We start from the raw sequence: 24,070 nt of genomic DNA, 5'->3' as shown, positions 1-24,070 counted from the left end.
TGGTGCTCTAATCACCGTGCCTATTATCTAGTTTTCAAAAGTAATATTTAGATCTTTTTCTAATTTTTGTTAGACTTTTGTCCAATTCATATTTTATATTCTTTTGAGACTTTCCTGTTTTTCCTTCATTCTCTTCTTCTCCGTTTATGTCTTGATCTTTCCTATCACCAGAATAATTTATTTAAAGTCAGGTCCTTTTTGTTTTTCACTCATTTTTCCCTACTATTTTTTCTTGATAATGAACTTTATGGCTCTGTCCTGATAAAGCTATGTTCTGTTCCTGTCCTGAAAGGGAGAGAGAAATGTTTCAAGCTTTAGTATTTTTCAAACTCCTATTTCAGAGATAATTTTCAGAGTTGGGATATTTTTTCCTGTTTCCATGGGGTTGTGATCTGTAGAGAGGTTTTGTCACTGTTTTGTGGTGTGCACTCTTCTTTACCTGTAACATGCACTCCTGGCAGTTACAATTACTAGTCTGCCCTAGGCCCAACAGAGTACCTTTGACCACTGTCCTTTCCAGTGTCAACTCTACCCGGCTCACCTCCCCTGAGGCCTTCAAAGGTCTCTTGAATCTATAGTTTAATAGCCAGTAGCCCACTCAAGAACAGCCACGTGTAATCTTAAAAGCCTTTATTATACCTACTCACATAATGCCCTGACTTGATGCCCTGACTTGTTGGTTCCCGAGTGAACACCTGGTCAGAAGACCCACATGTTCACTACCAAAATCTTTACCTTTTTTGGCTACCCATCTTGGCTTGGCCACCCAGGCTAGGGACCCAGGGTAAAGAGTACCAGGTTAAATAGATTCTCTGAGACATCATAACACTATTGTGGGACTTGAAAATCCTTAGGAATCACTGGATTCTCTGAGGCATCATAAGACTATTGCTGGACTTCAAAACTTATGGGGATCATCGGATTCCCTAACATGTGAGGCAATGGACAATAGATTGGTTTTGGACTATATCTTGGTTGCTGAAGAAGGCGTGTATGTGTGACTGATGTTTACATACCCTCCTTCTAGAACTTCTGGAAATCTCTTACAATACCATGTTGATTTATATTGTTTGTTATATCACTACTTGCATGTACCATTCCTGTTTGTTACACCACATCGAGTCTGCACTGACTGTGGGGAGAGTCATCACTAATAGCCTCTGCGTTATTGCTATGTGCTTGTGTAATAACTCCCATGTTGATGGGTTTGTGCATACTTGTCTCTAATAAGGCCCTTCAACTCAGAAACCCACTAGCAAATCCCCACTTCTCTTTGGTGCTTTTCATCTCCCTTCCTGAGATGTCAGGGAGGATGTGATTATCTCCTTTTTAGTGCTTTCATCTCCCCTCCTGAGAAGTCAGGGGGGGCCTGATCACCTCCTTTTTGGGGTTCTCACCTCCCTGAAAAGTCAGGAATGGCACGACCACCTGTGGTCTAAAACAAAAGAAAACGGGAGATGTAAAGGGCTAAAACTGAGCAATGCACTTGGATAATGAAGCACGTGAGACTAATTGCCAATTGGACAGTTCCCTATTAACTTGTTTGAAGGTTGACCCTCCCCAGCTGTTCTGTGCTGACTTGATTGGTGGGACAAAGAGGGGTGAGTGACTTGTGTGGGAGGAGGAGGAGGAGGAGAAAAAACTTGGGTCGTGGAACTCACGCTCTCTCACACTAGTGACCTGGCATTGGAGGGGACGGTAAAGATCAAGAATAAAGACGTTTAGTGATCCTGACTCCAGCTGATTTCTGGGAAGATAGAGTTCCAGCATTTACCCATGTGACATGATTCAATTTAATATTCAAACTTTATTTTTTTTTAAATAATAGAGATCTAAATAGTAAAAAACACCTTATGCTAATGAATTGAGTCAATGTCCTTTGGATATTATAATTTTCATTTCTTTTTGAAGTTTCATTTTAGCATATGTTAAAGAATTGTATTTTATAGAGAGAATGTGATTTCTCATATTCATTATTTCCCCATAGTTTTAGGGATGGGAACTGAGAAGGAATTTTTTTTTTTTTTTTTCAATAGAGGCTACACTTGTAATAAAACAGACTTTTTAAATTGAGCATTCTTTGTTAAATTAAACTGTATGGACTCAACAGGGATTTTTTTTTTTTTTTTTTTAGTAGCAGGATATTAAAAGCTTTGGCCAGCTTTCAAAGGAAGATTTTCTACTGTAGTTGTCCACAACCAACATGAAGGTATTATGCAAGGGAACAACAAAACTATGGTGCTATCTACAAAACCAAATAAACAGCTCTCAGCATGCTAGTACTAGTCAGTAAAGGATTCTGCACTGATTCCAACTGAGCTACCGCTACTCCTACAGTCAATTAACTATGCAGAAATTTCAATAGGTTGTTTACCATAACATCCTTTTACATCACATATTGATCTTTGTACTTGAAACTATCCCCACTCCCCCCAAAATAAATAAAATATTAAGATAATTATTTTGATATTTCAAAGAAAAAAAAGTTGCTTGTCCCCCATTATCTGTCTATTACAGATAAAACTAATTTTTTATCAGAATTATGCAAATAATTTAATTTTCTACTTCAGGTGTCATATGCCAATATGATATTTTCTTGTCAGTTTCCTCAAAGGCTCTCTCTCTCTCTCTCTCTCTCTCTCTCTCTCTCTCTCTCTCTCTCTCTCTCTCTGTCTCTCTCTCTCTCTCATTCTCTCTCAGTGTGTATGTGTATGTGTGTGTGTGTGTGTGTATACTTTAAAACAAACAATTAAGATCCACAATATCTTTATTGTTCATATGCTATACATAATATAAATAATATAATGTTTAATACTCATTCAAACTTGGGAATATGTATATTACTGTTATCCATATGATAATATCATTTTTCTTATCTATAAAATAAACTAAAGAAGGAAATGGAAAACTCTGCCAAGAAAATCCCAAATGCGTTGGATCAAACAATAACAATAAAACCAACAATACATCTGAAGTATTGTGCTCAATTCTGCATGTTGCAACTGAGTTAAAAACACTGACTAACCACCATGAACCACTTGACCACCAATGTGGTAATCATGTTTTCATTATCATGTCAGCATGAAAGGATGATCAGTTTTGAAAAGAGATCCACAAATCATTTAAAATAAAAATTATCATCAAGATCTTGCTTGTAGAAACTAAAGGTATTTAGCATTAAAAAATAAAATAAATATAGTACATTATAGCTATCTTCAAAAACTTAACAGAATACCATTTGGAAAAGTGTTATACTTGTTCTTTTAGTGGAGAATAAGAACAAATGAGTAGATTACACAAGAGGGAGATTCCAACTCAATGAAAGAAGAGAAAAATCAATTTTAATAAATATTTATAAAAAAGCAAAAACATAAACAATATATATATAATTTGCTTGTCTTTTGTTTTCTTTTCATTTTTTTCCTCTTATTTTGTTTTTCTTGTGCGGCATTATAATTGTAGAAATATGTATAGAAGAATTGCATTTGTTTAACACAAATTGGATTATTAGCCATCTAATGGATGGCTAGTAGAGTGAGTAGGGAGAAAGGAAGGAGAAAAAAAAAATGGACCAAAAGGTTTTGCAAGAGTGAAAGTTGAAAACTTTATTTTGAAAAGAAAAAGCTTGAAAAAGAAAAAAAATATATAATACAAGTTTATGGATATCTGGTTAAGAATCTCTGATTAGAATATCCTTATTCAGATTTTTTAGAACCCTTCATGAGTTGAAGAACAACATTCAATCTTTTCCATTAAAAACAATCCTCAGCAGAGCAAAGATGGCAAAGAGCAGACCTGACTTTTTATGACCTCCTCTAACCTTCTTTCCAATCAACAGTGGATTAAGCCTCGAAACTATTTTGGAGTGTCAGAGACCAGAAATATCTGGAGTACAACACATTCCCAGAAGAAGATGCCTTGTAAGCACTTCAGAATAGATCTCTTTCAAATGAGCAGGGGAGCAGTGTCCCAAGCCCAGACTGCAGCACAGGTTGCCTAGGGCAGGGAACTGGGGTGGGGAGTCAAAGCATTGCAGCTTTCAGGCACCAGGAAATGTTCTGTGAGGTTCTTAGGCTATTCTATCCTGATTGTAAGCCGGTGTTAGCAGATTTGCTGTAAAACAACAACAACAAAAAAATGAATATAAAAGTCAAATTGTAAGCTGCTGAGTCCTGGAAGAACTCGGCATCTGGCCACTATCACCTATCATTGGAAGTCAGTCAGAAACACTGGCCCCAGGGCAAATTAAAGTAGCTGTCTCTTTGTTTGCCTTAAGAGCAAGATCTCAACCCTTAAAAAAAAAAATGAACAAAAAACAAAAATAACTCTGACAGACAATTTTTACAGAGAGAGAGATCAGACATGACCTCAAACCTGAGGTTCCTAAAGGCTAATCAACTCCAGCTAAAGTCCCAAATAGAGATATGAGCTGGTTCCCATTTCACAAGGTTTTCTTGGAAGATTTCAAAAAGGGTCTTAAAAGAGAGTTAGATGAAAATGGGGAAAGGAAATGAAATCCTTGCAAGAGGTTATTATAATGGGCCAGAACTCTGAACTTGAAACAAAGGATTCTTACAAGTCACTAAGTCAGTGGAATTGATAGAGACAATAGTTATCTAATTTAGCATGGTTCAGTATGATTGATTTAATCCTACAAGGAGATGTTATGGGCCAGAACTTGAAACTAGAAGATAAAGTGGAATTGAGGAGACAATGGTTAAATCTAGTTTAGCATTGATTTAATCCTACAACAAATAATGGTTCCCTAGTGACATAATGAAATAGAAAAAAATGCAATGAAAAACCAATTCTATTGGCTAAATATAAAAAAAAGCTAAGAAAAGGTAACTGAAGAAAATAATACACTAAAAATTATAAGTGAACAAATAGAAGTGAATGACTCATTAAGCCTTCAAGAATCAGTCAAAGAAAACACAAAAAAGAAAGAAAAAAATAGAAGAAAATATGAAATAGCTCCGAAAAACAACTGACCTGTAAAATAGATCTAAGAGTCACAATCTAAGAATTTCTGTACTTTATGAAAGCCATGATAAAAAAAAAATGAATGAACTAGATATTATCTTACAGGAAATCATAAAGGAAAATTGTGGGAGACACTAAAATCAAAACTGCAAGGAATCTCTATTCTTTTCACTTATGGCTGCCTTTTTCTGATAATTATTATTTCTGTAGAAGAGAATATACTATATGCTGCATTACAAATGAAATCAATCTAGAATGGGAAGAGACCTAAGAAGGCTACAAACGTAAAGCTTTTGTTTTCTAGTTGAAAACAAAACTGTGGCCTCTGCAGGTTAAATGAGTTAGCCAAAGACACACAGGGTATAAACATCTAAAATGGAGAATGAAATCAGATTTTCAGATTTATGGATAAAGAGATACAGAACTCTGTTAGAAACAAAAATGGATAAATTTCAATGACAGATTCCAAAAATTGTTATAATTGCTCATGTCTATATGGTAAAAAGTAATCTAGAATCCAGGTCCATTTTATATATACACACATATACATACACATGCATATACAAAACATGCATGCTATATGTATATATATATATATATGTATATATATACATATATATATACATATATATATAATATGCAAATTATATTTAGCATATGTCATACCTAAATTAAGCAATGAACATTATATATATATATACATATATATATGTATGCATGTATAAATGAATGTGTATTCATATATAAAATTAATTTTCACTAATAATCATTGCATAGGGTATATATGTAATATTTCTGTATTTAAATCTATAGATTGATATTTAGCAATTACTTGAAATAAGTGAGTAAAGCTATAATAAAGTAGGTAAATAAACACCCACATAATTATAGTAAAAATGATTAATTTACTTTACACAACTGGATGCTATTTGATATATATATATATATGTGTGTGTGTGTGTGTGTGTGTATGTTATGTGTACATGTATGTTCACCCACGTACATGTTTGTGTATATATGTATATTTATAAGGGTATGTATGTGTGTGTTATGTGTGCATGTATGTTCACCCACATACATGTTTGTGTATATATGTATATTTATAAGAGTATGTATATATATATATATATATATATATATATATATATATATATATAATCTTTTTTTTTGCTTGTTCATTCACATTTTATGATGGAATTAGTTTTAGCTCCTCTTTATCAAGGGAAATAAGCAGAAGATTGTATAAATATGGTTGCTAGTTTTCCATAGTGTTCGTTGAGGTACATTCAAAGAGCTATTCAAAGAAACCCTGTTCCTTTGTGTTATCTATATTTTGAGTTCTGATGTACTCTGCATTGAATTTATATTTTGGCCATAACAATTTTAGCTGTGTAACTAGTATTCTGGCATTTGTCTCCTAGCGTTATGCTGGCTACATTTCCCCTTAGGATTCTAGGAGTACTGAATGCTTAAGAATGTCTTTTTCTAATAATATCTGATTGAGCTTAAAATATAATTATTATCATGTTTCCCAAAATTTGAGGGAAAATTATAATTTGCAACATAGACATATGACCAATCTTTTTCTTCAAATTCCTTGGTCCCTTGTGATTTTTAAAATTTCTCTTTCACAATCTAGATTTCTTATCCAGGCATAGTAAAATAAGCATAACCTAATACCATCTTCTCCACTGCCTCATCAAGAGCCTTGCTACCCAAACCAGTGACTATTCCCTAGAACAGTAATTCTTAGCCCAAGGTTCAGAAACCATTTCATTTTATCTTACAATTCATAGCTACATTTCAATATAATTGGTATCCTCTTTAATTCTATATATTTTATTTTTCATTTAAAGACATCATTTGTAAAAGGAGGCCAGAAGCTTCACAGGATTGTTTAAAGGGTCTGACAGGTCAACATTTATATACATACACAAGCACACATAATAGTTAAGAACACTTCAAATGTAATTGCTTGCCCCCACAACTTCAATTTCCTATTAACTAGATCTCCTGAAGTACCATTTCAAGATATCTCTACTCACCATATTTCTCCTATTCTCTCATCAGTAATCATTTCCTACATGACCTCCTCATCAACAAGCTTGCTATTGCCTACATAGAAATATTTATTTTAATCCACACAATATTAACAAGTGCAATCAGAACTCTAGAATAGTGTGGTATTCAGGAAAATTTCATGTCACACACTTCCAAGTTTTATTTCCTGATATTCATTTATCTTATAAAATGAAATTCCTTCAATTATTTTATTTTCATGGAATGACTTGGGAAACCTAGCCACAAAATATATTTTTAAAAATTTTCTTTCTTAATTAGCACCTCCAGAATGGGATAAAAAAATCCAAACTACAGATCTATCCATATATGATCCTTTATTTTGGGAGTGCAGAGCCAGTGGAAAACCAATTCCTTCTTATGCATGGTTAAAAAATGGTGAACCTATTGTTCCAGAGGTAAGTAAATTGTGTGTGTGTGTGTGTGTGTGTGTGCATACACATTTGAACTAATACATTTTTTGTTAATTCCATTGCTTCAACTACTTTTAGTCTGATTGCTTTTTAATTTAATAGATTTATAAATTATTCCTGTTGTAACAGACCAAAAAAAATGGAGTATTGAGGCAAATATTCTAAAGATTAAAATAAAAAGCAATAATTTCTTCAATTTCAATTTCAATATATAAATGGAAAAGGTGCTTTCCCCAGAATTCATAGAAACTAAGCTTTAGATCTGGGAGAAATCTTAGAGGTAATTCAGTCAACCTCCTAATTTTATAGAGGAAAAACCAGAGACATAGGGAGTGGAATTTCCTTGTCCAAGATCACACAGGTTCTTTTACTCTAATACCATTTTTCTCTCTATTCCTTACACTGCAGTCACACTTGTTTACTTTAAATTAACCAAATAATTGCTTCAATTTTCTATTTAATTCTGCATGTGCTTTCTCTGTAAGAACTGCCAAAAAAAGTCCATCTGTTGTTTCAGACCTGCACTTAGAGATATTGTCCGTTTCTGTTTTAGAAGAATTTCCCTTATGAATCCATTTTCACACGATGTTCTTTCTGTTTTCCTGTAGATGAGGAATCTTTGAGGAATGGTAATGGGTAGCTTGAAATATTTAGTTTTAAGTTATATTTGCACGATTAAACTATTATGACATGCACTTGAGACTGAAAGAGAGTATTTTATTTTAACACAGAGAAGGAATGCTCAACATTTAAGAATTATTTACTGTAGGTTGTAGGGAAAAAGTGTAAAGTACAATTCTTCTTTGCCTTCAAAGGAGATCATTAAAATACAAGTCACCTTGAGGGTTAAATACAGAACACTTTATAGTTATCCTAAACTTAAAATTCATGTTTAATGGTGATCTGTCAACATTAGCATTCCTGGCATAGTTAGAGAAGGGACTAACCTGTTTATTTCAGTATTCTGATTAAGCTAGAATTATCATATACTTTAAATTGATACTGATTATAAATTTTCAAAGAACTTGAGTACAGTGATTCTGGGTCATCATAATGCCCGATAGATTGGAATGAACCAAGTAATTAAAGTGAGATTAATTGGGTACAAATCTTACCTCAAGTATTTCCTACCTCGGTATACATGGATATTTTGTTTTGCACCTTCATGAAATTGATGTTGAATAGATAAAACTAAGGTTCCTTCAAGCTCAAAAGCTATGATTGTGCCCTAAAGCAATTATAACTTTCCTTTAAATATTCTGAAAGATGAGTTGAGAGACACTGTTGAAAAGAATTCCAGTTAAACCAGCTTTTGCTTCATTATATAGATCTATATTTATGATATTTTTAAAAATAGGATATCAACATAATAATATCTTTGAATCCTTATTCTTTTTATTAGGAAAGAATTCAAATAGAAAATGGGTCACTCATGATAACTATGCTGAATGTGTCAGATTCAGGTTTTTACCAATGTGTTGCAGAAAACAAGTATCAAACCATTTATTCTAATGCTGAATTGAGAGTTAGAGGTAAGTCATTGATGTAGAAATAATGGATTCAAGATGGCATGTGCATATAGTTATGATTATATATAATCTCAAATCAATTTTACTCTGAAGTGTAGATTATTGTCTCATAAAATAATACATCATATTGAAATTAGTTTCTTTAATGTATAGAGGGATTTTTACAAGAGATAAAGTTATCAATGTGCTAGAAAATGGTGACAGAAGAGGCTTATTAAATTCTATTTTGTTAACCTTTTCTTTGATTTTCAGAATTTAAAATTTAGTAATTAAATTTTGTTATTTCTGTATTTTTAAATTGTATGCCCAACTCATTACTCTGTTTTGTATTTTACTAATATAAGTATTTAGAGACATAAATCTTCCTATAAATATTGATTTGGCTGCATCTCATAAATGTTGTATGTTGTTTCATTGTTTTAATTCTTTTTAATTTTATTATTTATTGTTTTTATGTTTTGCTCTTTGACACACTAATTCTTTAAAATTAAATCATTTAGTTTCTTTTTAAAATTTAATTTATTTTTTGTTTCACTTTTAGTTTTTAAATTTCTTCCTTTTACATTCCCAACCTGCTGTAGAAATGGCCACAATTTTGTAAACAAATGTACCACACACATACATTCTCATACATGATATTATATGCAGGAGTTAGTGATTTAGTGTGTGTGTGTGTATTTTTATATAATGAATTGTTTTGCTAGAGGTGAATTTCCCTTTATAAGCCCTGTTTAGTGAATTTTAATATTTATAATACTCAGAATAACTTATTCATTCACAGTTATTCTTTCAACAATAATAATGTTACTGTGTACAGTATTCTTTTTTGTTTTACCCATTTAACTTTTAATTATTTTATACGTTTCCAAATTTTCTAAAATGATCTGCTCATTTCTTGCAGCAGAATCAAATAACATACCTATTTTAACCATTCCAAATTTGATAGGCATCCCCATAGTTTCTAGTTCTATGCAAACACAAAAAGAGCTGCTATATAACTTTAGAACATATATTTTTTTTTTCTTTTTTCCCTAATCATCTTGGAAAATAAACCAAATAGTAGTATTTTTGGATCAAATGGAATACATGGTTTTATATTTCTTTGGTCATAATTCAGTACCCAGTTTTGCTGATACAGTTCTTGTCGTAATGTTGCAATTTTTCCATATTCTCTTCAACTTTTGTCATTTCCCTCTTCTATCATTTCAGTCAATCGGTTAGGTGTAAAATGGTATCTCAAAGTTGTTTTAATTTTCATTTCTTTATACTAATTTACTACATTTTTTTCACACAGCTATGTGAAACTTTGATTTCTTAATAGATTTTTTATTTCTAATTATTTTAATTGATTTTTTCCACCTTGCATTATGTTCTGGAAAAAATACATTTGATATTTCTGCTTTTCTATATTTGGGTGTGATTTTTATGAACCAATACATAGTCAGTTTTTGATGTAGTCCTTTATCATTGAGGAAAATGCATATTTCTATTTGCAATCAGTTTTCTTTTTTTCTTTTTCTTTTCCCCTAAGACAATTGGGGTTAAGTGACTTGCCCAGGGTTACAAAGCTAGGAAGTGTTAAGTGTATGAGGCCATATTTGAACCCAGGTCTCCTGACTTCAGGGCTGGTGGTCTATCCATTACACCAACTAGTTGCCCCTCACTCAGTTTTCTTGTAAAGGTCTAGCATATCTAACTTTTTCTAAAATTCTATTCCTCTCCTTAACTTAAATATCCTTTGTTTTATACTTAGACATCTTTAAATTTTAGAGGGGGAAGTTAAATTTTCCCACCAGGATGGATTTATCATCTGTTTCCTCTTATAACACATTTACTATTTCCTATAACAATCTGAGTGCTTTGTTATTTGATATATATGTGTGCATCATTGGTTTTATTTCATTGTCTATGGTATTTTTTAGCAAAATGAAAATTTTCTTCCTATTTCTTTGTCTGAGAACATGATTACTACCCATAATTTTTGTTTCATTTTTTACTTCAGCTAAAACATAATAGATTCTGCTTCAACCTCTCACCTTTAAAATATGTGGCTCTCTGATATTAGTGTATTTCTTGTAAAAATAAATAAAACAAAATACATATACCAAAAATAGTGTCATATTTTATTTTTTATCCACTTTGCTATTCCCTTCCATTACACTTATGATTGCTATCTGTGTTTCCCTCCATATTTTCCCCATTGATGCCTTTTTCTCTTTTCCATGTTCCTCCTCAAAACTCTATTTCGCTTCTGAATACTCACTGACTCCATCAATCTATTTCCTTCACATCTTGTCCTCCTCCCCTCCTACTTCTCTATAAAGCAAGATTACTTTCTATACCACTTGAATGTGTATGTTATTCCCTCTTTTTACTAATTCTATGGAGAGTAAGGTTTAAGTGTTTCTCACATCCCCCTCCACTAAAAAGCTTTTCTTTTCACACTTTTTAATGTCAAATACTTCATCCAATTTTATTTCATTCTTCCTCCCTTTTCTTGCCCTTAATTTTATTTTATTTTATTTTTATTTTATTTATTTATCATCACAATCAACTCAACATATTTCTCTTAACTCTTTCTATATAGAATCTAGTTCTAATCACTCTAAAAAGATAAATTTCTTAGACTTTACATGTCTCTTTTTTTACATATAGAAAGGTAAACTATTTAACCTTAATGATTCACTTATGCTTTCTCTTCCATGTTTATCTTTTGGTGCTTCTCTTGAATCTTGAATTTCAAATCAAATTTTCAATTGAGGCCTGGTCTTTTCATCTACAATGCATAAAAATCCAATCCTCTATTTCACTAAATATCATTTTCCACTCAATAATTACACTGTTTTGCTGAGCAGTTTATTCTTGATTACAATCCTAGCTCCTCTGCCTTCTGGAATTTCACATTACAAAGCCTTCAAATCTTTTCATTTAGAAGGTGTTAAATCTTTATCCTTATTGTGGTTACATGATTCTCCCCATACACTCTGAATATATGCAATAATTTCCCTTTTACTGAAAGTTCTAAAATTTGACTAGAAAATTCCTTTAAGTTTTCATTTTGGTATTTTTAAGGAGATAATTGATGAAGTCTTTCAATTTCATTTCCACCCTTTTGTTCAAGGATATCAAAATATTTTTTCTTGATCATTTCTTGAAATACGATGTCTAGGCTCTTTTCTTCATCATGGCTTTCAAGTAGTCCAATAATTCTTAAATTATCTCTTTTTGAACTATTTTCCAGGTAAGTTTTTTTTTTTCCTAATGATATGTTTCCCATTTTTAATTTCCCCCATTATTTTGGTTTTATTAGTTTTTGATGATCCATGAAGTCATTAGCATCCATTTGCACAATTCTAATTTCTTTATAAAAATATTTTTTTTTAGTAAGCTTCTGCACTTTTGTTTCCATTTGACCAGTTCTTCTTTTTAAGATTTTTAAAAATTTTCTTTGGTATTTTTGTGCCTCCTTGACCTAGCTTCTGACTGAATTTTCATAATTTTCATCTCTTTTAGCAATTTTCTCTACTATCATTATTAATGTTATTGCCATTAATTTTATCTCATCCAAAAATCTTTTGGGTCTATGATCAATTCACATTTTTAAGTTTTATGTGACCTTTTCTGACTTCTGCGTTTGCATCTTTTTTTTTTTTTCTTTGTTACTGTTGTTGTTGTTGGATTTGTTTAGTTGTTTAATTCAATAGTTCCATCATGAAACTGAGATCTTGTGGTTTTTTTTTCCCCAAAGAATACAAAGATACATGAAGGTATCTTATAGCTGTAATTATTTAAGTTTTGAATCAGTTCCTACCTGAAAAAAAATGATGCACTTTTCACATAGGTATAGTACAGAATACTCTTTGTTCTGAGAATGTGATCACTTTGAGAGCAGGGATTGTTTTGTTTTGCATTTATATGTCCCAAGTCTAACAAGGTGTCTGATACACAGTAGCTGTTTAATAAATACAGCTCAAATGATAATAGGTTAACAAATTTATGAGAGTGCACAATTAATAAAAAGGTAGACCATGAAGGAAGGAAATGCATTTAATCATCTCAGTTCTGTTGCTTTATTCCTTAATGATATGGAAATACTGCCTTTGAAGGTAAATGCTTGCCATGTGTTACTAATCTTGGGGGAACTGATGTCTAATTTTCTCAATCTAGCATCCTCCAGTGTTACAGATTGAATTTTGATATAGTTTGTTTCAAAATATTGATACTAGCTCTATATATGCAAAGATGTAATTATTAATTGGCATATATTCTTTACAATGGCCAAAAAAAGAGTCCTTGAAATGGAATTTGTATGCATAAAAATGCATGTATGCATTCACACATGCTCATGAACTATGATACATAGTGTATTCTTGGAAAAAAATGAATCCTCAATTACATTTTTGATTTCCTTTTATGCTTCAGTCTATTTTCATCATGTATGAATCCTAGATATTTATATCTGAGAGAATGATATGATCATAGTTACCCTGTATAGTAACAATAACTAGTATTTATATATCCATGTGAGATTTCCATAGCACTTCCCAAATATTATCTTATCTTATTATTTTTAATCAACCCGATTGTTGTCCAGTCATATTTGATTTTGTGCCTCCATTTGGGGTTTTCTTGGCCAAAATATTGGAATGGTTTGCTATCTCCTTCTCCAGCTCATTTTACAGATAACAAAACTGAACTCAAATGTTTCTGAATCAAGTTCCAATACATACCTCTCAGAGGAGGATTATCCTAAAAACACTTGTGAATATTTTATTATCTTACTCTTCAAACAAGATGGTAAACTTTTTGAAGAAAACTGACTGCACCATTTATAATTTGTGTATACATTTCTATGAAATGACCACATGCCTTTGTAGTCAGAAAATGGGTAGTAAATCTAAAACTTGACTCAAAAGTAAGAAGCAGTAATAACAATAACAACAGCAATAAAACTACCATTTATACATCACTTTAAGATTTGCAATAGTTTTAAACATACACATTCAATTGACCCTCAAAACAACGGTGTTTGGTAGGGGCTATTATATCTCTTATTTTGCAGAGAAAGAAGCTGAAGGGGCAGAGAAGTTAAACAATTTTCCCAGCATGACTCAGTTTTACATGCATGTAGAAAAATACAAGCACAATTCTTTATAACCTTAAGTCCTGTGTTCTTTTACTGTCTCCACTGAAGCTCCTAGTTATCACCTTGAATGATCAAACTATTTTTCTTTCTTTTTTGTCTTTGACCTTAAATCTAGCGTCTAATGCATAGTAAATATTTTACACATAAATCTCAAATAGAATTGAATTGCCATTGAAATACATTGATTCATTTCTTCTTAAATATAATTTTCAGTGCAGTTCCTTTAATGGCACAATTCAATTGGCTTCCATGAGCACATATTAAGTGATATAATACTCAGACATGGTGCTATGTCCAGAAGATGCAAATACACAAATTAAATGATCTCTGCTCTTAAAAAATTATTACTGTGAGATATAACAAATTCACAGAGAAGGAAATATTGAAAAATGGATGATATAGAGCACTACAGGATTATAGATACCCAATAAATATTTATGTAATGAATGGAAGAATAAAAGGCTCTATTTCTTAGTTTATTTTTTATTTTTATTTTTAGCCTCAGCCCCTGATTTCTCCAAAAATCCCATGCAAAAGGTCTCTGTTGTTCAAGTTGGTGGAGATGTTGTCATTGAATGTAAACCAAAGGCTTCTCCCAGAGCAATGATTTCTTGGGAAAAAGGTCCAGAGATGATCAGACAAAGCAAAAGGTATCCAGGACTTTTTGTTCCTATCTCAAAATATTTTTTTCTAACAAGGAAATTTGTTGTTGCTTGAAAAAAATGTAATAGGTCATTATAAATTATTCAACTATTATCCCCTTATTCCACTTTCAAGAGCATAGTCAGAAAGGGAAAAATAAAACACTTTGCATGATGATTAAAATTAAGGGCTGCTATTAATAGTAAGTCCTATGTCTATAGATTCTCTGTTTCAGAAAGATAGTTTACTTCAATCCTTTAGGCATATTGTCATATTTTTCAATGTCTTTTAAGAATTTTTTCTTCAACTCAAGGGCTTTCTAAAACTGACATGCTGAGAAATCAGGAAGGAGAATAGTATATATAAGAAGCATACTTGGGCATGCACACCTGGTGCTGTGATCCTTAAATGGTCACACAGGTGCTCACTCCATGATAAAATGGATTCATCAGAGGAGAAAATGAAGATAGAGCTGTGTAGGGAAAGAAAAAAAGTTTGGTTTCCATATGACAAAGTTTGAAAGTATCTCTGAATACATATTGATCTATTCTCCATGAGAATTTGGAAACAGTAGACTGTTTCTATTTCTTTTTCCTAAAAGTCTCATACACACATATGAATTCATATGTATACACAGTACATATATGCATACACATAAACATAGAGATGTGTATATATTTGTATATCTGTACCCATATCTATATACATGTAAATCTTAACCTGGAACATACTAGTTGAATTTGAATGATTAAATATATGGGAATAATTTCTGAGGAATAGACATTAATGGTGCAATGTTAATATGGAAGATGATTTTCCACCAAAGTTCCCCCAGAGATCTGTGCGTTGTACTGTCTTATATGACATATTTAATAATGATTTGATAAAGGCATGCATTAATTTGAAGTGGTAATAAAGGTATCAGAATGGATAATATGAGTAGAAATATGAAATGGATTTACATAATTGTAAAATAAATTACAAAAATAGCATAATAGAGATTCAATTCATGACATGAAGCAATCATGACAGAGGCACCCATTATAGGTAACAAGAGATTTTGATATTTGATACATGAATAGTACACAGCTAAAACAAATAAAACTAGAAAATGATGAATCATACTGAGAAAGCAATTTATTTTGGGGGATCACAATTTTTAAGGTCTCAGGGTTAAGAGACAGAATCTAAGGAGTAACAAGAATACATATTAAGACGTCAAGACTGACTAAAATACAATCTGTAAAAACTGACTATCTCAAATATTATAATCAGGAGAGTCTGGGAAAATTTGAGTTCCTATCATGGTTGACAATGACCATGAACTGGATGGGCTGTTTATAGCAATTCCTGAGAATAAGTTGGTTAACTCTATAAGCTAATTTAGAATTCCCAACAAGATGATCTGCAATTAAATTAACATATACACAATCAGGATGATGATGATTCAGTATTCAATATCTAAACAGAAGTTAAGCTAGAACAATGGACTAGATCTAAATGGAAGGAATTTATTAGGGATAAATGCAAAATTTTAAAGGACTTATAAAAAAAGATTCATGAAAACAAGATGTGGGAGTTTTGCCTGATGAAGAGTTCAAATGAAATAATGTCTGGAATTTTTATTGTACTGCAAGTTCAGTTTAGATAACAGTGCCATGCTATCCCAAGAAAGTTAAAGCAATTTTATGCTGTTTAAGAGACACATAAACTATAGGATTAAGAAACTGATAGTTCTGTTCTATTCTGCATGGCTCAGACCATATCTGAAATATTATGAGAGCTCCATTTTAAAAGCACACTGACTAAATGAAGTGTTTAGGGAAAAGAAAAAACAAAAACAAAAAACAAAAAACAAAAAAAAAAAAAAAAGAAGAGTAAATGACCTTGAGTTTCTTCTATTTGAAGACAAATTGAATAAATTGTAACTATTTAGCCTAGAGATAAGAAGTTTTAGGAGAGGGCCATGCTAGTTGTGCTGGTTTGCTTAAAGGGTTGCCATATGGATAAGTGAAATGGCTAGTAAAATTTAAAAATATGATATTTATAACTGCAAATTTGAGTTCAATACATCTCAAAGTTATTAGGGATAAACTTCCTGCTAATAGATGCTTAAGGATTGAACACTACATAAGTAACTACTTTGAGCTTCTGTTTCCTAATCAATCAAAATTTTAATAATGGTTTTGTCATTATCTCAAAAGATTGTTTTGAAATACAAATGAAAAACTTAAATTGTAAATGAGACAATAAACACTTTGCAAATTTTAACAGACTATAAAATTGTTAATTATTGTTGACTCTTTTGTCTTTTTAATTGAAACTTAGTTCTTATTATTATATTAGAGAAGATATACTGGGTTTTGGAAAACTGTCTTCCCTTCAGTATTTAAAGTGCAGCTAGGATGTGGAAGAAGAGATTCTTCTTGGTCAAATGGTCAGAAGAGAACAGACTCAAGAGCAGGGCCCACAAATTGCAACAAAGGCAAATTTAAGTTTGATAACAGAAAATACTTTCTAGTAATTTAGATTGTTCCAAGGTATGATGGATTTTGGAAAGGGACAAGTGACGCTATTCTTATTGCAAAGCACCCCCTTCACCTAAGTTCTTCTAGAGATTTTCTAAGCTACTTGTTTGGTATGTTGTCCATTTGTAAATTAGACAAAGGGGTCTCTGAGATTATGGACTTTATTCTGTGAACAAATAATTTAAAATACAAATTATAACTCTAGAGAGAAGACAATCTATTTTATTTAAGAATTAATATAACAAATTAGCTGATTAGCTGCAAACCATTATTCCAGAGATTCAATTTCACAATGTTTTTAAAGATTTACAAATCTATTATATTTATTACTGGTCTTATACTTTTTTAACGTCAGTAAAGAACATTCTCCAACAATAGGAGATCATTTTGTGGTAATCTAATCTAATTTTAAACATCCAACATTCATAAGTGAAAATGTACATATTTATTTTGGTTTATTTTTCTCCTCTGACTTGGTCTCTTACAAACACACACACCTCTATAGCCAACTATTGTCTTTTTAAAATTATCCATAAAGATAATAACTGATTTTGTTTTTGCTTCATGTTTCTATTCTTTGAGATTGACTAGTCTATTTCCCTGGTTAACTCTCAAAACCCCAATTTGGGGATATAACTTCACCAAAAGTACATTTGATAGAAGGATGATAGAGAAAAATTTGCGGAAATTAGACAGACCTATATCTCTGAACCCACAAATAAGTCAACCAAGTCTATGAATAGGAGAAGTCTAGCTGTTCTAATCATTTTTCATCTTGCCAATATTGATAATCCTACCAGATGTATCTTCATATAAAAGATAGTTCCAAATTCCAGTGAAATCAATTTACCAAAAAGATTAATCTTGTTGAAGTTCATTTTACAAATGAAGGAAACTGATGCCCATAAAGTTTAAGTAACTTGTACAAGATAAACCATGTACTATATCATGGATCTGAAATTTGACTTTTAGAATTAAAATCCTTTCCTGTGCATAATGTTTGTTCTCAAATACAATAAAATTCTGAAAGAAGCAATCAGACAACATATTATATTGACAGTTTCTGAAAAGTAGCAGAGAACTCATCAGAACATTAGAATACCTCAGAAAACCTTTCTGTTCCAGGGACCTTTTGTTGTATCAATAGTTATTATATAAGAAAATGCTTTGCCATCTTTCATGAATAGAACTCAGTCAGAATGTTCTGGGATTATTATTATTAGTATTAGCATTATTATTATTCATGATTCTTGATCAAGTTAACAACTGTTTTAAACTGGCTGATATGCTTCTCTTAATTACCAAGAATTACCAAGAATTTTGAAGGATATTGGAATTAACTTTTCAGCTCTTGGATATGGACATATAATAAGATCCTTTGAGTTATTTTAAGTAAAGTTTACTCATTCTTGTCTACTTTGATATTCATTTTATGATTCTGTGTGAAGCAAATATTTATTGTGAAGAATTTTGAAAAAATATGTTATTATCAAACTATATAATAATGCTTACATGAAATGTGAAAGATTGATTCATAAAAGGTAGGAAGAGAGATTTTCTTCAGGTGAAAGTCTGGCAAGGTTGGAGAATAAAGCCATCTTTGTTATTTTTCCTAGTTGAAAAAATATGTGTTTGGTTCCCTTATACTTAAATGAAATTCTTGTATCTAAAGATAAAAAGCATACTTCTTTAAATTAGCTAGGAAACCATCTTAGTTGTTTAATTCACTCTGCATGTGTTAATAGAGACAGGAATTTATTCAATTGAATAAACATTTCTTTTTCTTTTTTTTCCCTAAGGCAATTGGGGTTAAGTGACTTGCCCAGGGTCACACAGCTAGGAGTTGTTAAGTGTCTGAGTGTCTGAGACCATATTTGAACTCAGGTTCTCCTGACTTCAGGACTGGTGCTCTATCCACTGCGCCACCTAGTTGCCAGAATAAGCATTTCTTAATGGAAAAAGTGCTAGTCTTAGTTAGAAGAGATCTAGCTTCAAATATGGGCTCAAATAATTATAAATAATGTAGCCATGGGCAAATCATGTAATTTTTTTCTGAACATCAGATTCCTTTTTCTAAAACTGACAATCTAGGAATTTATCTCAAAATGTTATGATGAAGATTAAATAAGCAACAAATTGGATAGTTTATTAAATTTTGAAAAATCTGGGTTTTAATGCTATCATAGATACTTAAATAATCTCAAAAAAGTCACATAAACATTGTGAGCCTCAATATTTTAATATATCAAATAAGTTAATACGTATATATCTGATATGATTGCTGTGAGAACCAAAGTGATACCATTTGGGAAATGCTTTTCAAACTTCATATATTGGATATTATTATCATAGCATATAAGAAGTTCTCGAATAACATTAAATATGACATCTAAATGTCAGATGCTTGAATTTACATGGTACTATACTTCTCTCTCTCTTGCTCTCTCTCTCTCTCTCTCTTTCTCTCTCTCTCTCTCTCTCTCTCTCTCTCTCTCTCTCTCTCTCTCTCTCTCTCTGTGTGTCTGCCACTTCCTCTGTCTCCTGTGTCTTTTTTGTGTTTCTCTCTCTCTCTCTGTCTCTTTTTGTTTCTCTCTGTCTCTCTGTCTTTCTCTGTCTCTTTCTGTTTCTCTGTTTCTCTCCCCTAGAGAATCTATATGACAAACTATTCCCATCAAAAATACTTGAAATGGGATATAAGCATTTTGAACTATAACTCCTATTTACTGTTATGCTTCCCCTTTACAAAAATTAGTCAAAATTATACCCTTACCTCTGAACCATGAAACATTTACTAAATGAGAAATAAAAATGATCATTACTAAATAAAAAGCATTCAAGACATAAGAATTCACCCAAAAGACTAGATTTTTCCCCTTATGACCAATCTATAAAGATATTGTTTAGCGAGTTGGAATTGTAATGGTGATTAACTTAAATATATCTAGCAGTGAGCCAAGCGAATAGGAAAACTCATGTGTTTGAAGAAACTCACAATCTTTAGTGTAGGTTTTGATATGTTTGCTATTTTTAGTAAAAGTTACATGATAAATAACTACTTGGTGGTAGCATTTATCTCTATTTTTCAATCATTTACTAAATGAATATATTTTCTGATGCTATGAAGCCTTTGAAGTAATTTTAAAGTTATTTTAGCTACCAATAACAATAATTTGGAATGTTCAGATTCCTGTACCTCCATATAGACACCAAAAAGCCATAAAACTCAGTGTAAAAAATACTATTTAATCGTTAGATTTGCAAACTATTCAGGTAAGCTCCCTATAGGATTTAAAATATTTTCACTTCACATCACATCATGTCATAGAGAGTAAAAAAAGACAATGTAGACAAGTTTCTGAGAAATTTTCCCTTTAATGGGGAAAATAATGATATACTCTGTGTTTAGTCAGCTCATTTAATTGAATTGACTAATGGTATGTCCAATCACATCTCAGAATCAAAATATTCCTACTCATATCAATTCCCTCAGTTCACTGTAGAGACAGTCTCTCTCTAGTCAGCTGATTTCAGCAGTGCTTACCTGCTTTCAGCATCTTAGACCTTTTGACTTCTGTTACTACATCTCAATTTCTCTTCACTACTTTCTCATTTTCATGAGCTTTTATCTTCTATAAGTAATTTCTCTCATTTAATCTTCCAAGTATTCTCAGCTAACTTTGTATCCTTCAGATCATAGTCTAGTCATATCTAGTGAACCACTTTTAAGTTGCTAGAAACAAACAAAAACTTAGTTGTTTGTTTCTAATATTATATATACATATATGCATGTATACTTACCATATGTCCTATAATGACCAGTTATTTGATTCAGAGATTTTCAGCAAAATCTTGAAATAAGTCATATTCACTTAATGTGAGAAACAATGTCTTTTGGCTATTTTTAACAACAATCAGCACTGTTTCTTTTAAGGAACATAATTTCATTCCCATTTTCTCAGAATGTTATGCCTCTTTTCAAAAACTTTTCTTTGAGTGGCAATTTTCTTCTCAGACTTTCTCATAGTTGTTTACATTCCTCTTAAAGCTGCTTTCTTTGTTTCTTACATAAAATATATATTTTCTTCTTTTAATACATTGTTTAACTAAAAACAGGAATGTTGGATAATAAAATTATAGCTGTAGATTTTTTATTAATTTTATAATGATAACATTTTTGACAGTACATATGCATAGGTAATTTTTTACAACATTATCCCTTGTCCTCCAATCTGTTCTGAATTTTTCCCCTCCTTCCCTCCACCCCCTTCCCTAGATGGCAGGCATTCCCATACATATTAAATATCTTATAGTATATCCTAAGTACAATATATATGTGGAGAACCGAATTTTGTTGTTGTTGTTGCAAAGGAAGAATTGGATTCAGAAGGTAAAAATAATCTGGGGAGAAAAACAAACAAAAAATATGCTAACAGTTTACACTCATTTCTCAGTGTTCCTTCTCTGGGTGCAGCTGATTCTGTCCATCATTGATCAATTGGAATTAGATTAGCTCTTCTCTATGTTGAAGATATCCACTTCCATTAGAATACATCCTCATATAGTATTGTTGTTGAAGTGTATAATGATCTCCTAGTTCTGCTCATTTCACTCAGCATCAGATGATGTAAGTCTCTCCAAGCCTCTCTGTATTTATCCTGCTGGTCATTTCTTACAGAACAATAATATTCCATAACATTCATATACCATCATTTACCCAACCATTCTCCAATTGATGGGCATCCATTCATTTTCCAGTTTCTAGCCACTACAAAAAGGGCTGCCACAAACATTTTGGCACATACAGGTCCCTTTCCCTTCTTTAGTATTTCCTTGGGATATAAGCCCAGTAGTAATAGCTATAGATTTGAAATTGTCCTTATAAATTTGCTCCAACCTCATCATTTTTAATTGAAGAAACTGAGAATCAAAAATATTAAATGTCTTTATAAGGTCATGAATAGGAGCTATAAGAACTAAATTTTTAACTCACTTTTTTATTCCAAATTTAATAATCTTTAGTGAGCAAAGAATAATGGGTATTAGCACTTTGGATTTGAAAACAGAATGATCTAGGTTAAATTTCTGACCCATTTTTATTATTATTGAATCAATGCTATGTTATTATAATCAGACTATTAGAAAATATTAGGCTGCCTCATATTAATGTACTATGATACAACACTGTCATTTAAATAGAACATACCCACTGTATTTCTTCAGTAATTTTTTTTGTTAGCTTTCTCTTCTCTCTCTGTTCACCATCTCTACTCACTCCTTAAATATGTATATAGATTATTCTATATATTGTGTACATCTAGGCCAGGAACGTGAAAGGGCATTCATTTATATTTTGTTACAGTCAAACTTTAGAATCACTGTATTTGAAAATGCAGATTTAATCAATAAAACTAGGACCATTGCACAGAGTGTCATGTTTGATAATATAAGCTCCCTTGATGTCCCCCCCCCTATTCTATAGCCTTTCAAGAACCTGTAGCTTGACTCTGAATAAAAGGGTAAAAGGACTGGTTATTGCTATCATTGTTGTTTAAGTTTATTTATTTATTTACTATATGCTGAGATTTCTTAAGATTTTGAATCCACAATGGATATGGAATTGGTAGCAAGTGAATAGGATAATGTATGATTATATGATGACCTATGATAAATTCAAAAGGCAGTTAAGATTACTGTTAATAATGGGGCTATGTAGTACAATGAAAAAAGAACTGGCCCTTGTGTAGACCAAGCATACAATTCAAAGACAGAGTTGATTTTGAGTCCCTCTTAGCCAAGTTTTCAGTTAATTTATCCTCAAAATGCAGAAGATAATATGTATAGTACTTATGAGAATGACTTTAGAGTCCTGAAGAGACTTACATGAACTGATGCTAAGCACCACAGATCAGAAACACCACAGATCACTTGAGCAGAACCATGATATCATTATACACAGCAACAATACACAGCAACAACAAAAATATATGATAGTCATGCTGATGGACATGATTCTTTCTGATAATGAGATGACTGATGTAAGTTCCAATGATCTTGTGACAAAGACTGCTATCTACATCCAGAGAGCAGACTGTGGGAGCTTAATGTGGATCCAAATATAACATTCTAACTCTTTTTGTTATTGTTTGCTTGTATTTTATTTTATTTCTCATTTTTTCTGTTCAATTTGATTTTTCTTCTACAGCAAGTTAATTGTACAAATATGTATGCCTATATTGAATTTAACATATATTTCTACCATGTTTAACATATATTGGATTATTTGCCATCCACAGGAGTGTAGGGGAAGGTGGAGGAAAATTGGAACACAAGGTTTTGCAAGGGTTAATACTGAAAAAATATCTATGCATATGTTTTGAAAATAAAAACATTTAATTTAAAAAGAATATTGTGCTCTCTAATTTGCTTTACTATTTTCTATTTTCTCCCCACTCAAGTTTCTCTCCCTTGTCTTCTTCCCTCACCTTTTGCTTTCCATTTACTCATTCTCCCACCATTATTTGTTTATAAATTTTGGAGGGTACTATACACTTCATGGTAGATATGTAGTATTGCCTATTATATCCATTTCTATGTGAGTAGGCTTTTGGAAACATGAGTCCTACCTGATCTAATGCCATTGTGTCTATTCTTCCTCTAACATGATTACTATTTTACCTTTATTCTGCCAACCTTTCTTTTGAGCTATCCTATTATTGATGTGAATCTTGAAGCTATAATATACATATATAC

The 24,070-nt window shown here is 31.6% G+C and overlaps 1 protein-coding gene across 1 annotated transcript in view; it reads left to right on the top strand.

The window, feature by feature from the left end:
* The window catches only part of CNTN6 (contactin 6), a 536,373-nt gene that overhangs the window by 375,375 nt on the left and 136,928 nt on the right, over positions 1–24,070 (top strand). The window contains exons 9-11 of the mRNA XM_074284067.1: positions 7,324–7,460; positions 8,878–9,007; positions 14,650–14,800. Of these exons, the coding sequence (XP_074140168.1) occupies positions 7,324–7,460; positions 8,878–9,007; positions 14,650–14,800 (418 nt within the window). The remainder of the gene's footprint in view (positions 1–7,323; positions 7,461–8,877; positions 9,008–14,649; positions 14,801–24,070) is intronic.

Source organism: Sminthopsis crassicaudata, chromosome 1, assembly GCF_048593235.1.
Source record: "Sminthopsis crassicaudata isolate SCR6 chromosome 1, ASM4859323v1, whole genome shotgun sequence".
Classification (NCBI taxonomy): Eukaryota; Metazoa; Chordata; class Mammalia; order Dasyuromorphia; family Dasyuridae; genus Sminthopsis; species Sminthopsis crassicaudata.
Note: the sequence above shows the minus strand (reverse complement) of the source record. Positions and strands in the feature narration are given on the sequence as shown.